The sequence below is a fragment of the Lissotriton vulgaris genome, chromosome 10 (assembly GCF_964263255.1).
Source record: "Lissotriton vulgaris chromosome 10, aLisVul1.2, whole genome shotgun sequence".
NCBI classification, from domain to species: Eukaryota; Metazoa; Chordata; class Amphibia; order Caudata; family Salamandridae; genus Lissotriton; species Lissotriton vulgaris.
Genome location: NC_141698.1, coordinates 413738487 through 413753213, shown reverse-complemented (window position 1 = coordinate 413753213; position 14727 = coordinate 413738487). Strand labels below are relative to the sequence as shown.

Sequence of the window (14727 nt, the reverse complement as noted above, 5' to 3'; positions counted from 1 at the left end):
GGACACGGAAAACAAAGTGGAACAGAGGGCAGAAAGTCACAAGAAACGAGTGGAACAGATGGCACAAAAAACTAGGGGAAACGAGTGGAACAGAGGGCAGAAAGGCACAAAAAACAAGTGGAACAGAGGGCAGAAGGGCACAAAAAACGAGGGAAACAGAGGGCAGACAGGCACAAAAAATGAGTGGAACAGAGGGCAGAAAGGCACAAAAACGAGGGAAAAACGAGTGGCACAGAGGGCAGAAAGGCACAAAAAACGAGGGAAAAACGAGTGGAACAGAGGGCAGAAGGGCACAAAGAACGAGTGGAACAGAGGGCAGAAGGGCACAAAAAACTAGAGGAAAACGAGAGGAACAGAGGGCAGAAAGGCGCAATAAATGAGTGGAACAGAGGGCAGAAGGGCACGGAAAACAAAGTGGAACAGAGGGCAGAAAGTCACAAGAAATTAGTGGAACAGATGGCACAAAAAACTAGGGGAAACGAGTGGAACAGAGGGCAGAAAGGCACAAAAAACAAGTGGAATAGGCGGGCAGAAGGGCACAAAAAACAAGGGGGAAACGAAGTGGAAGAGAGGACAGAAAGCCACAAGAAACAAGTGGAACAGAGGGCAGAAGGGCACAAACAACGAGGGAAAAACAAGTGAAACAGAGGGCAGAAAGGCACAAAAAACTAGTGAAACAGAGGGCAGACAGGCACAAAAAATGAGTGGAACAGAGGGCAGAAAGGCACAAAAACGAGGGAAAAACGAGTGGCACAGAGGGCAGAAAGGCACAAAAAACGAGGGAAAAACAAGTGGAACAGAGGGCAGAAGGGCACAAAGAACGAGTGGAACAGAGGGCAGAAGGGCACAAAAAATGAGGGGCTTCTCACTCAATTGAACTGCCATTGTTTTTTGACTCAGTCTATAGTTTAATAAGAATAGCATAATGGGCAACACTTCGACATAGGACTCGTGCCGATCCACGGCCTAATAACAATGTGAGAATAACATATTATGATGATTTACACCCTCTGACCTTGGACAGTAATCTATCTGCAGATTAGATGAGATTCATTACGTGGATATTGTATGTATCTATGGACACTCTAAGATGGTGTCCATGATGTCTTTGAGAGGTTAAGTCCTATGTTTGTGTCCATGCTAGGAGTAACAAATGAGTAACTTTATTAACATGCCTCTTACTGAGTGTTACACTGACCAAGGCAGCACGCCGAAACGCGTCTGTGTAGCTCCTGCATTCAGATAAACATGCGGTTACCTGTACCCTCTTGAGAGCTGTGACTTTCTGAGGATTCGAAAGAAAGATTGAGCGTAATATATATATGTATATATATATATATTTTGCTGAGGCCCATGGGCGGGACCGTAACAAACAGCAATATTTTGGCATAGATATTGTGCCCCCAAATGTGAGGGGCGGTGACCGCCTAAGACGATTGCGGAGGTTAAAATCAAGATATATTATAGACCTCTCTACGAAACATCCTAAAGGCCTCAACAGTGGGGAAGAGATGGCATTCCATCTAGGTAAATAAGAGATAAAGCTCAAAGTAATGAACTTAGAACTTAAACACTGTTTGAGCACAATCTTGCAATGTGATTTAGAACTAGCTGGAATTTATCTCTTAATATGCCGTCCTCCTTATTGTACATGATGGTTCTGTATATACAATATTTGATATTCGTCATGTTAACTACAAGTTTAATTCATTTAGATCTGATCTGATCTTTACGACTATGAATTTTTGAAACTATGAATTTATGATTGCAATATGATGAAATCTATAATCTCAGTACCTGAGGATAATATTTTAGTGGAAATGATTTATGCTGAGTTGATATTAATTATGCAACCTTAAACAAGTTTATATATATGATTGCCTGACAATGCTGCCATGATTATGTCTCAAAGGGTGTAATGATTCCGCCTTTTTTTTATCTCTGAAGAAGTGACTAACGTTAATGAATACCTTAGTTGTTATTTATGAGCCTCAGTATCACTTAGAGATATAACTCAGCAGGATTGATAAACTGAGTTGATTGAAGTAATGAGCTGTCATGCTAACCCTTTCTGCTTTTTCCCGCTGTTACACCTACTGCATCTGTTTGAAGAGCTTTATTTCCCCTTCATAAGTAATTTTTCCATGTATGGAATCATAATGCACTTTGTAAATTATGTTGGGTATAATTGACATGTAAGATAAGGGACATTAGCCGATCCACGGCTTGATTTCTTGTTCATTTCAAGAACTTGTTTATATTATAGGCATCACTATTTCATAAAGGGCGATTGCCCATCTGTGGGCTTTACTGTACTCAATCCTAAGTATTGATCGCGAAACATTACATTTAATGTCATTCAAAGATGGCGCGCCCTTTTGGATGTTGTGATGTTGGTCCTTTGTCTATGTTCATGTCTTTAATCAGTTATCAGCTTTAAAAACATGTCGACATTGTATCCGGTGTAACACACACTGACGAAGGCAGCACGCCGAAACGCGTCTGTGTGAGCCCCTTCCGCGAAAAATAAAATCAGCGTGACTGGCAAATCTACCTTTCCGAGTGCTGTTTGTCTTCTTGTGTATATCAGGAGGAATTGGAGCGTCATATATATATATATGTGTGGGTGTGTGTGTGTGTGGGTGTGTGTGTGTGCGTGATTTCATATATTTTACTAATTAAATACTTAACTGTACAGTAAAGGACTTCCAATGTGAATGCGAGAAAACTTACCTGAAATGTAGTGACTTCTGATTTAATGACTGTAGTGTAATAATTCCTGATGCAAGGCAATCAAAGTAAAGATAGCATCCCCAATTTGGAGGTGTTTGTGGCACTGTGTAATATGTATTATTTTATAAATGTACTTTAGATTTGTAAAATGCAGTTCAAGGACCAGACTACATCTAGACACAATGAAATTCACAAAAGTACCAGAGGAAGACTGAGAGGTTAGCAAATAAAGCAGCATTTCAATGCATTCCTAAATATGCCTGAAGATGGATTTTTCTCTCACCTGGTGCAGGAAATGCTTGCACAGCTGAGGACCTACAACTGACAAACTGGAGTCTCTCTGACATGTGGTTCTAAATAAAGAAATACATTCCTGTGGCATAGTAGACAAACAGGACAATGATGGCAAATCTGTCAGGTTAAGTATTTGGATGTTGTCATATAGGCAATTATTAATGAGGGTGTGAGTTGTAATGCCCACTGTTGCTTTAGCAGGAAGTTTGTGCAGAGGGAACGCTCTGTTTTATTTATTAAGACCAAGAGCAGGACACCAACATTTTGGATGTGCTGAAGCCATGACAATTAGTAGTCAAGGAGATATCCAAGAATGACATTCCCATAACCCAAATTAGTTGATTAAGGCTCCAATGCCTACTGAATATGAGTCATCTAGAAGAAAGTGGAAGAATGCTTGGCAATCATTAACCTTTGCGCTGAGAAGCTTCATGGTCAAGTCAGTGCTTTTGAAGATTCACAAATTTTCTTTGCAGTTTCTGATAATGTAGATAGAAAACCTATTGAAATAGATGGTCTGGGACAGCGAGTCCAAGAAGATTGCAGATACTTTGGGCCATGGAAAATCACCCCATCTTTCCTTCCTTAACATGAGACAGTTTTCTTCTAACCAGTATGCTATCTTAGTCAGCAATTGAATGAATTTCAGCAAATGAGTCTTTGGAGTATGTTACCTCAAAATGAAGCTGGAAGTCGTCAGCATATGAATGAAATTTTAGTGCTTGGAAATGGATCCGAAAGTGAACAGTCTAAGATGGGTAAGGATGTATCTTTGGTGTCAACCTGTACTGTACACCAACAAATGAAATTATTTTGTAATCATACCTTGATTTACTTCTAATGTCAAAATGTTATAGGGGTAAAGTGTCAGTAAACCACTTCAATTTATTTTACATAAGTATCCCAATAAGCGTAGCATACTATGATATAAACATAACCAGGACATTTCGTCAACAAAGGAAATGTTCATCAACAATAAGCAGAGAAAAATACGCTTGTGTGTGCCCTTGGGAAAAAACATAAATGTTGCTATTTTAATCTACCTTGCAAAAACAGACACTCTTGAAAGATTTTCTGTGTACAATAAAATCTCAATGTAAGAAACAGCGAGCAATGCATAAGACAGACATACAAACGCAGAACCTTTCGGAAGCATAACTTACAAATACTATTTAAAATAAATGCTCTGTATCCCAACTAATAAAGATACCTGATGTGGTTAATGAATCAGTGTCAGTTAATAGTGAAAGGTTTATTTATCAAGAGAGGAAAATAAAGAACTTACCGATACGGAAGTCAATGTAACCTTCGCCACCACTCAGGACTAGGACATTTCTCAACTTCTGCTCCTCTGTTTCTGCTGCAGTTGTACTTGGGGTTTCAGAGGGGCTGTCTAGGACACTTCCATTCAAGGTAGCTAGAACATTTCCTGCAAATGCAGAAATACACATTTAAGCCAGCTGTTTTATCTGACTATGCAATTACCCACAAAAAACATTAAAACAAAAAGAGAAGGTGACAGGGTAGGAATACCCTGACCTCCTAGGCCTCCTGGGGGTTGCCCATAGGGACCCCGTCTAGGGCAAAAAAGCATTTGAGCTTTTGAGCAGAAAAAAGGCAGAATAAAGGTCAAAAACAATTTGAGAGGCAGAATAAAGGTCAGCAACGAGCAGAAAGAGGTAAGATAACGGTCAGAAACGAGCAGAAAGAGGCATAATAAAGGGAAGAAACAAGCAGAAAGAGGCAAAATAAAGATCAGAAATGAGCAGAAAGAGGCAAAACAGATTAGAAACGAGCAGAAAGAGGCAAACTAAAAGTTAGCAACAAGCAGAAAAAGGCAAAATAAAGATCAGAAATGAGCAGAAACAGGCAGACTAAGGGTGAGAAACGAGCAGAAAGAGGCAGAATAAAGGTGAGAAACTAGTAGAAAGAGGCAGAATAAAGGTGAGAAACAACTAGTAGAAAGAGGCATACTAAAGGTCAGCAAAGAGCAGAAAGAGGCAAAATAGAGATCAGAAACTAGCAGAAAGGAGCAAAATAAAGGTCTGAAACAAGCAGAAAGAGGCAAAATAGAGATCAGAAATGAGCAGAAAGAGGCAAAATAAAAGTTACCATCAAGCAGAAAGAGGCAAAATAGAGGTCAGGAACTAGCAGAAACGGGCAAAATAGAGATCAAAAACAGACAGTAAGAGGCTACATAAAGGTCATGAACGAGCAGAAAGTGGGAAACCAAATGTTAGCAATGCGCAGAAAGAAGCAAAATAGAGATCAGAAATAAACAGAAAGAGGCTAAATAGAGGTCAGAAAAAAGCAGAAAGAAAAAGTAAAGGTCAGCAAAGAATAGAAAGAGGCAAAATAAAGGTCATAAGTGAGCAGAAAACCATCAAGAAAATGAGCAGAACCCAACATGCACTCACTCAGGCCCTCACACAACCACTCACAGAACCACTCAAACACTCACACACCCACTCAGTGAAGCACTCACACACACTCAATGAGACACACACATTCTCACATCTATTGACAATAATGCACTAACTCACACACTCACCCTGAAAGATTACAGGTAAGTTATAGTTAAACTCAGATTTCTCTTGTTCAAAACCATCGAAATTAAGCTGTTCTAGTTAACTGAGCTGACTATAACTTATGCAGCCACAATGTACTGCATATGACCTCACGTTACATCACTCATGACATGATCAGTGACATCACTGATGACATCTCAAATTACATCAGTGACCACAGAACTGCTCACAAACCCACTGACACCCCATGCAACATCTCATAAACTCACTCACACACCTATACAACCACTCACATACCCAGTCACAAACCCATACAAATACTCATGCACCCACTCACTCATGCATAGAGCCACCTACACATCCACTCACTCACACAACGAGTCATTCACCCATACAGATACTCACACGCCAACAACCTTATTTATCCAGAGACTAGCACGTGTACTCAGTCACCTAAACAGTCATGGAGACAAACACAGTCTCCCATAGAGCCTCTCTCACACTCACTAACTCACCAATACAGGCACTCACGCACCCACTCCCTCCTCCATACAGCCACTCACACACCCACACAAACATCCACTTGCCCTTCTATTTACGCACCCATACAGCCACTCATGTACCCTTGCACTCACCCATACAGACACTCATGCACCTGCTCACTCGCCCATACAGCCACTCGTGTGCTCTCTCATTCAACATTTACAGCCCCTCACTCAGCCAATCACTTACCCATACAGCCACTCATGTGCCCACTCATTCACCATTTACAGCCACTTGCAAACCAACTCACTCACCCATATAGCTACTCACCCATACAGCCACTCACACAGCCACTCGATCACCCGCACAAAAACTCACACAACCACTCACTTATCTATAAAGTTACTCACATATCCACTCACTCATCATACATCACTTACACACCCACTCACTCACACAGCCACCAACACACCTATACAGCTACTCACATACCTACTTATTCACCCATACAGCCATGCACACACCCAATCATACATAGAGATACACAGTTACGCAGACACACACTTGATCTATGTTTTAAAATAGAATCAACCATTAGTAGCACACAAAGTAAACTAATTTAGCTTTTGTGATACCTTAATATGTGTTTAACACCCAAACATTTAAAATAACACTCACAATCACTTGATGAGGTCATCAGTGAACTATTCAGTGATGTAATTTGAGATGAGCTAAGTGAGCTACCTATTGTATTGTATTGTATGGTACACTTATGGTACAATCATGGGGACATGGCCTCTGTCAACTTCTCAGCAATCCTGTTGTGTGGGACTTACTGGAGGTAACAGGAGGGGTAGTTGGCCCCCAAGGACGTCCTTGAAGGCCAACTACCTTTCCTATTACCTCCATTACATCCCATACAGCAAGATTGCTGGGATCTGATAGCAGGCTGCCCCTTTCTCCACCACTTTGCAAATGCACCTCCTGATGCACTACTAGTAGGGGAATGAAGTTGACTTGGCTATTGAGGGTCCTTTGGGGCCAGCTACCCCTCCTGTTACTTCCCGCAGGTCCCACACAGTGGGTTTGCTAAGAGGTTTTCAGTGGCCATGCTCTCTTTCTCCTTCACTCTGCAAACACACCTCCTGGCGCACTACTATTTAGGGTGTTAAGTCCCCTTGGCTCTTTTGGGTCCTTGGGGGCTAACTAGCCCTCCTGTTACCTCCAATAAGGCCCACACAGCTGGATTGCTGAGAGCTGGTCAGAGGCCACTACCCCTTTCTCCACCACTCTGCAAACACACCTCCAGGTGCACTGCTGCCTGGGGGAAGATGTCCCCTTTAGTCATGTGGCCCTCAGGAGGCAAGGGGATGTCCTCCCCCCACCAGTAGTGTGCAGAGAGGTACATTTGCAGAGTGGTAGAGAAAGGGGCATGGCCTTTGACCACCTCTCAGCAATCTCACTGTGTGGGGCTTACTCTATTTTTGGGAATATTCAGGTCCAAACATACTTACTTTCAATGTATATAATGGTGAGTGTGGGAAATTACACAGTATGCAACACAACCTTACATATTATTTCTTTTCAGTGCTTCGCTGAACTCAGGGCATTGGTTGATTTCAATTGTAAACCGTTTTACTTCCACGTCTCTTTCCTGTCTAGGAACAAGCCACATATGCATGAAGTGATTTTCCTGTGACTATACACAGGAAGAAACAAGCAATGCCCAGTACTTTATGGCATGGCCAACATGGTCAATGTCGCCAAAATGTACAGTGTTCAATGCATTGTCAAATCCTCATCATCGGTCACTCATGTCTAAGAATGTATTCAATATACACTTGTTACCCATGTAAACACAGTGCTACAATAATGACTCCATACTAATCACTTATCCAGTATTTAAATGAAGAGAGGCATACAGCGGTGTTCTTGTCCATTGCATATGCTCCGAACAGTGCGATACCAAAGGGGATGATGGACGGAGTGTTTGAGCAAATCAAACACTCACCCCCAGTCAACTGATCTGGGTTTAATCCATCATCATTCTTTAGCTCACTTCACCACCCCAGTTCAGACATGGCCATATGCAAATCAGCCTTACCCTGTGCCTCATGGGAACAGTCCAGCCCCAACTGCCAAGCCATGTCTTCCCTGGACAGGAAGGACAGGAAACAAGCATCCTGGGACCGGTTTCGGGTTCATAACCCTCATCAGCCAGGCTATCTTGAATCTTGTGGCAAAGTCAGCAAGGGACCCACGTATGGGCATACTCTGCCAACTTAGGGTGAACAAAGCGATAACAAAGGGGATGATGGACGGAGCGTTTGAGCAAATCAAACACTCTCCCCCAGTCAACTGATCTGGGTTTAATCCATCATCCTTCTTTAGCTCACTCCACCACCCCAGATCAGACATGGCCATATGGAAATCAGCTGACCCTGTGCCTCACGGGAACAGTCCAGCCCGACCTGCCAAGTCATGTCTCCCCTGGACCGGAAACAAGCATTCTGGGACCGGTTTCGGGTTCAAAACCCTCATCAGCCGGGCTATCTTGAATCCAGCGGCAAAGTGAGCAAGGGACCCACATCTGGGCATACCCTGCCAACTTAGGGCGAACAAGGCGATACCAAAGGGGATGATGGACGGAGCATTTGAGCAAATCAAACACTCAACTGATCTGGGTTTAATCCATCATCATTCTTTAGCTCACTCCACCACCCCAGTTCAGACATGGCCATATGCAAATCAGTCTGACCCTGTGCCTTATGGGAACAGTCCAGCCCGAACTGCCAAGCCATGTCTTCCCTGGACCAGAAAAAAGCATCCTGGGAACAGGTTTGGGTTCATAACCCTCATCAGCAAGGCTATCTTCAATCCAGTGGCAAAGTGAGCAAGGAACCCACGTCTGGGCATACCCTGCCAACTCAGGGTGAACAAAGCAATACCAAAGGGTTCGAAATGGGATGGCATGGTGAGCAAAAAAACGATGGATTTAGGCCCGAATCTCTGTACTGGGGTGAATGTATGACATTGTTCCGCATTCTTTCCATCAACTTTTGTTTTTGCATTTGTCACCCCGAGTGGGACAGGTATGCTCAGACGTGAGTCCCGGGCTCGCCATGCCACTGGAATCAAGCTATCCTGGCTAATGAGGGCTGAAAGCTGAGAACCGGTCCTAGGAGGCTTGTTTCCGGCCCAGGAAGGACCTGGCTTGGCAGTTCAGGCTGGACTTTTCCCAAGGGGCACAGGGTCAAGACTGATTTGCATACGGCTGGGTTCAAACTGGAATGGCATGGTGAGCAAAAAAAGGTATGGATTTAGGCCCAGATCTCTGTACTAGGGTGAATGTATGACATGGTTCTGCATTCTGTCCATCAACTGTTGTTTTTACATTTGTCACCCGAGTGGGGCGGGTATGCTCAGACGTGTGTCCCGTGCTCTCCATGCCACTGGAATTAAGCTATTCTGGCTGATGAGGGCTGAAAGCCAAAGCCGGTCCTAGGATGCTTGTTTCCAGTCCAGGGAGGACCTGGCTTGGCAGTTCTGGCTGGACTGTTCCCATGGGGCACAGGGTCAAGACTGATTTGTATTCGGCTATTTTCAAACTGGAATGGCATAGTGAGCAAAACACAATGGATTTAGGCCCGTATCTCTGTACTGGGGTGAATGTATGACATTGTTCTTCATTCTGTCCATCAACTGTTGTTTTTGCATGCTCCAAACAGTGGCAGTCCTAATTTTAAGCAAATAACCACTATTACACATGGCACACAAAGCCATTTATTGGAGCCTTGTGCTGGATGAAATGGATGCCTTGTTAATGCAATAAGTAGGTTTTGCATGGGATATTCTTACCAGGCACAGAAACAAAGAACTTTACAGCATCTCGGTGTCCATGGAAGCAAAGCTGTGCCTGTGCCATAGAGCAGTATGGAATGAAGCTGCCGACTCCCTTGTCGGTGATGTCTTCACTGTACACATGGATCACGCCACCAGGGCGAGTTCCCTCACCAGATGTCGGGGAGGTCTTATTGGCTAAGAACAAGGATGGCAAAAACAGAACAAAACACAAGACAACCTGTTAATGCACAATCAGCAATATGAAACTGGATAGCAATTATCCTGACATGCATCTGCCTTTACATTCATCCGGAGAGGATTTACCCTAATACCCTACAAATAATTACCTTACCTTCCATAATGCTCTTTTTGGTGCAAAACTTTGTTTACCCACTCTTTCCTCACCTTGTGAATCTCCTCAGGATCTAGACTAGATCTTGAAACTCTTGTAACCGCTCATGTTTTTCTGCCAAGTTACACTGTCGACCTTTATTGTGACTCCGATCGGCCTCCAGACGTGATGACACGGAGCTGCAAAAAGGTGACACCCATGTGCACTGGCATACGTTTAATCAATAGACATTCCACACCCAATAATGCGGAGAATAGCTAACAGAAGTGATCTTTCAACTGCAATGTGCAAAAGCTCACTTGGGATAATTTTAATATCTGAAACTTCACTCTACAGGTTGGGAAGGTGGACATGTGGGTCGGAAATAGCAGTTAAATAAGGAATGCACCAGAGAGAGCTTTTTCAAAGGTAAGTAAAGTATGCTTCTGATGGATACCTTTACCCACAGATTTCTCACTTCCTGAATTGAGACTAAAGCAGCATCCCTTTAAAAGAGATGGGACTGAGGAGAGGACATTACAGCAGAAAATCTTGCAGGACAGGTCAAACAAAAAGACCATCTCTGTGTATTTGGAAGCTGGTGCAATAGTTCCTGCCATTAGCTGGATGTGGTAGATTAAATAACATGGAAAGCATAGTGGATTGCTCCACATGGAAAGTGACACTACTTTCGGGAGTAAGGACATGGAAAGTGACACTACTTTCGGGAGTAAGGACATACGTGTCCCAAGTATCAGTTTGTCAGTAAAAAGTTAGTGTATGTAGGCTGAACTGAAAAGGCTGTAGCCCACCGACATGAAGTGCAGTTGTCAATGAAAAACACAGTCTTCAGATTCTAGAGCCTCAGAGCAATTGTGAAGGGCCTGGAAATAAGCATACATCATGAACATTAGAATTAAATTGGGAGCTCACTGGAAGGAAGCAGGGGAAAATATTGATGAAATTCCTTTTAGAAACTGCATCTTTATAGAAGATTTGATTAATGAAGGCTAATCAAGCAAATGACGTAAGGCCAATAGGGCGAATAAGCCTTGAGACTGCTCACAGAAGTCTGCCTGGGGTAAAGAGAACACAAAGAATAGCATATTGGTCAATCTAGCTCGTAGCGGCCCAACTTGACACTGGTAGAACCTTGGACCAGAGGTCTGACTAAGCTGATTTGGTGGAAGGTCTATAAGCAGCCAAAATGGCATCTTAGACATTAGATGAAAGCAGTTGATTCTACTCACTCTCCTAACATAAAGTTGTAAATTGTGGAGGTTTGGGTGTAACATCCTATCTTGGTGCTAGGACAGCAAGTCCTCCCAAAGAGGATTTCAAAGTGAAGGGCAGATGCAAGTTTGCAGACAGGACTGTTAGTGGGAGGCAGACCAGCGATAAGGTTCCTGTGACATGAACTCACAAGGCCCTGTTGTATCCCAATCATAGCAGTTACTATGTGATACATATACCTCCATATCCAGATACATGTTTGCCTCTGGGTGGTTAAGATAGTCTCTGCAGACATGATGCACCAGTGAATTGTTCGGGCTGAATGGTGTTCAGGCCACTGCAAGGTTGTTGGCCTGCTGCTGTTGATTAGTCCCTGCAAGTAGCTGGTGACCAATGTGGAACCTCTACGTTGTTGTTGGAGACTTTACAATGAGTCAGGAGGAGACTCGATAAGCTCAGGACAAACCATGGAGGAAGAGACAGCACTGGTTTCCTTTCTTGCTAAGTGGAGCACCAGAGATTAGACCAGTAAGCATAGCCTGCATTACAGATTGACCATGATTGATCCTGCCCAACTCTTTGCTGGAATAAATGGTGCCATGTTGGTGAGCCAGCGATCCAGAAAAGACAGTTGTTAAGTTGAGCAGCAAGGAAACATTTCAAATGCAAGCAAAGCTATTGGTAAGCTTTCTTCCATCTCCTGTACCAACAAACTTGATACCAGACACCAGATAAGAGTTGAAATAAAAATTTATACTGGGCTTAAAAAGGTGTTAAAACGCTGAAGTAGGTTGGGCGGCAAACCATGTAAATCTAAAGTACCCTTTAACCCTAAATCTCAAGCGTCTGGCAAGACTGACTTGCCTGGAACATCTAAGAGTCCAAAGGTGGAGACAGCACAGACCACTGAGTTATGCTTGCAAAAATCGATGTTCTAAGCAGGGGAGGGTCAGGGGATGCACCTTAAGTTCGGGAACAGCAATTGTTAGTGGGCCTGCAGGTATCTCCAGTGGGTAAAATTCTATTAACAGTCCAATCAAACGAACAAAATATAAGGCATGACATAATGAAGGTTGGGCTGTGAGTGAACCTAATGCTGAGACTTATAAAGATACATTTTCTCCTCAGAATTTAGTAGTACTGTTAGTAGCATTGACCCTAGACATGATGTGATATGTTATTGGGATTGGAAAACAGGTCCTGTCGTCATAATTTAAGGATAGTGGGGGTGCCAGAAGGCATAGAAGCAAATATTCCCCTATAAGAAATTGTAAACACAATGATCATAAGCTTGTTCTCTTAAATGAAAACTGTCTATTATTAGAGCATATTGTGTTCCCTTTCAGGTGAACCCTTGCTTTTCTGACTATTTGATGAAGAAAAGATACTTGATATTGCTGGTAGTAAATGAAATTTTAAAGCTGCAGCAGTATTTAGTTTTTTCATATATCAGTATGTCTTTTGATAAACTGCTTCAAAGGCATCACATGCTTGCTTTGATTCCCGAGATCAGGTCAATAGGTAGGCAGGCATAGATTATTCCTTCAGCAAATCTGAAAGGTTTGTGGAAAAAGTGATACAGGAAGTGGAGGGAGCTCAGGTTTCTGATGCTAAAATGAAGATGGGAAAATAATAGGATAGGTAACCTTATAGTCAGGGTTCCTTACTGAGTGCCTAAACACACACACCTTACAGCCTTATCAGATGCAGATCAATGCATCTGCAGGGAATAGGGATTGGGTGCTTATCCCTTCATGGGGAGAAACATTCAAGGGCTTAAATGTGAGGAGACAGGGCCCTGGGCTGGATGTAGCAGGGAGGAGGATGGCTTTGGGGACAGGGTTGGGTGTTTGGGTTGGGTGCGGGTGGTAGCGGAAAGTGAGAAAAGTTGAAATAATTATTGCTAGGCATAATAGTATCATGAGAAAAATTTCACAGTAATTTTATGTTTGCTTTCTTAGATGAGGTATTTTGGCCACCTGTGAAATTGAGTCAATAGAATTCTTAGTTGGAACAGTAGATTAAGGTCCTGATTTATATTTTGGAGGAAAGGGCACTATGTTGCAACAGAGTTCCCCTCCCTGCCAACATAGTGGCCCACCCACCTAATTTTATGTCAGGCAGACCTTAAGTTTGGCAACAGCAGACACTAATCCATCTCTACTGTAGCTAAACCTTTTTGATGACCCTGGGAAGTAAGGGCCATCTGAGAGATGGCTACATGCCCACATGTCCAGTTTAGATGGGCGTATATGTACCCATCATTACTGTTCCTTACCGACATAATCTGAAGATGAGGTACAGTAAACCTGCAACAATGACACCCCGCCATGGGAGAATACTCCCATGGTGGAGGAGCACAATGTTTTTTCTTTACAAAAAGAAAATTCCGTTTCAGAATTTTGTTTTTGTGAATAGAATTTTCTTTTCATAAAGAAAAAATAAATACTCTGTGCTGCAGGGCTTTGTCATTCTGATGTGGCCCCCATAGCACAGAGTAAAATGCACTGACAGGAACTGCCGTGATGGCGGTTCATGCTAATTCTTTTACAAATGACTGCTTTCTTGTTGGTCATTTATAAATTAGATATGTCTCCCTCTGTTATGGAGTAATTTTCTCCATCCCCATGATGGAATGGCATGCCATCCGCCTAGATCTACATCAGGCCCTAAGTGTGAACTGTATATATTTGCAAATAATGTTTTCTGCAGGCAGGAAACACACATACCATTTGCAGAACAAGCATTACTCCGACAACTTGGGTTGACCTTCATTACTTGCACTTCTCACACAATTAATGTAAAAGGGATTGCTATTGCTATATCCATAATTAATCCAAGAATATATTTGCTAATAGAATTCTAGCAGATCATTTTGGCAAATGGGTATTGCAACTTTAGTAATTGCCGACAGTCCATACACTATTTGTTCAGTTTATGTTACAAATAATGACAATCCCTTATTATTTAACTTTTTTACCCTTGAACTGGCAAAAAGCATGTATTGTGTGGCGGCGATTTTGATTGCCCTTTGGACAGGCAGAATAATGTTACCAATCCAATAAAATCAGGCAGATTACCTAAAGTTAGGGATACATTTAGAAAGGTGATCAAGATTTTGGGATTGATTAACGTCTGACTGGCTAACCATTCTAATGAGGCTATTGATGCCTTGTATTATCACCCACATGCACAATACTCATGAATTGATGGACTTTTGTTTGTGTATCTGCTGACATTACTACTACTCAATGCAGTATACAAAAGAAGATTAGAATTGGC

At 42.6% G+C, this 14727-nt stretch overlaps 1 protein-coding gene across 4 annotated transcripts in view; it reads right to left on the bottom strand.

Annotated features, from left to right (window-relative positions):
- The window catches only part of MAPK8IP3 (mitogen-activated protein kinase 8 interacting protein 3), a 599057-nt gene that overhangs the window by 33126 nt on the left and 551204 nt on the right, over positions 1-14727 (bottom strand). For all 4 annotated transcript variants that reach the window (XM_086941240.1, XM_086941238.1, XM_086941239.1 and 1 more), the window contains 2 exons: positions 9897-10076; positions 4313-4456 (listed from right to left, as the gene is read on the bottom strand). In XM_086941240.1, coding sequence (XP_086797366.1) covers positions 4313-4456; positions 9897-10076 — 324 coding nt within the window. The remainder of the gene's footprint in view (positions 1-4312; positions 4457-9896; positions 10077-14727) is intronic.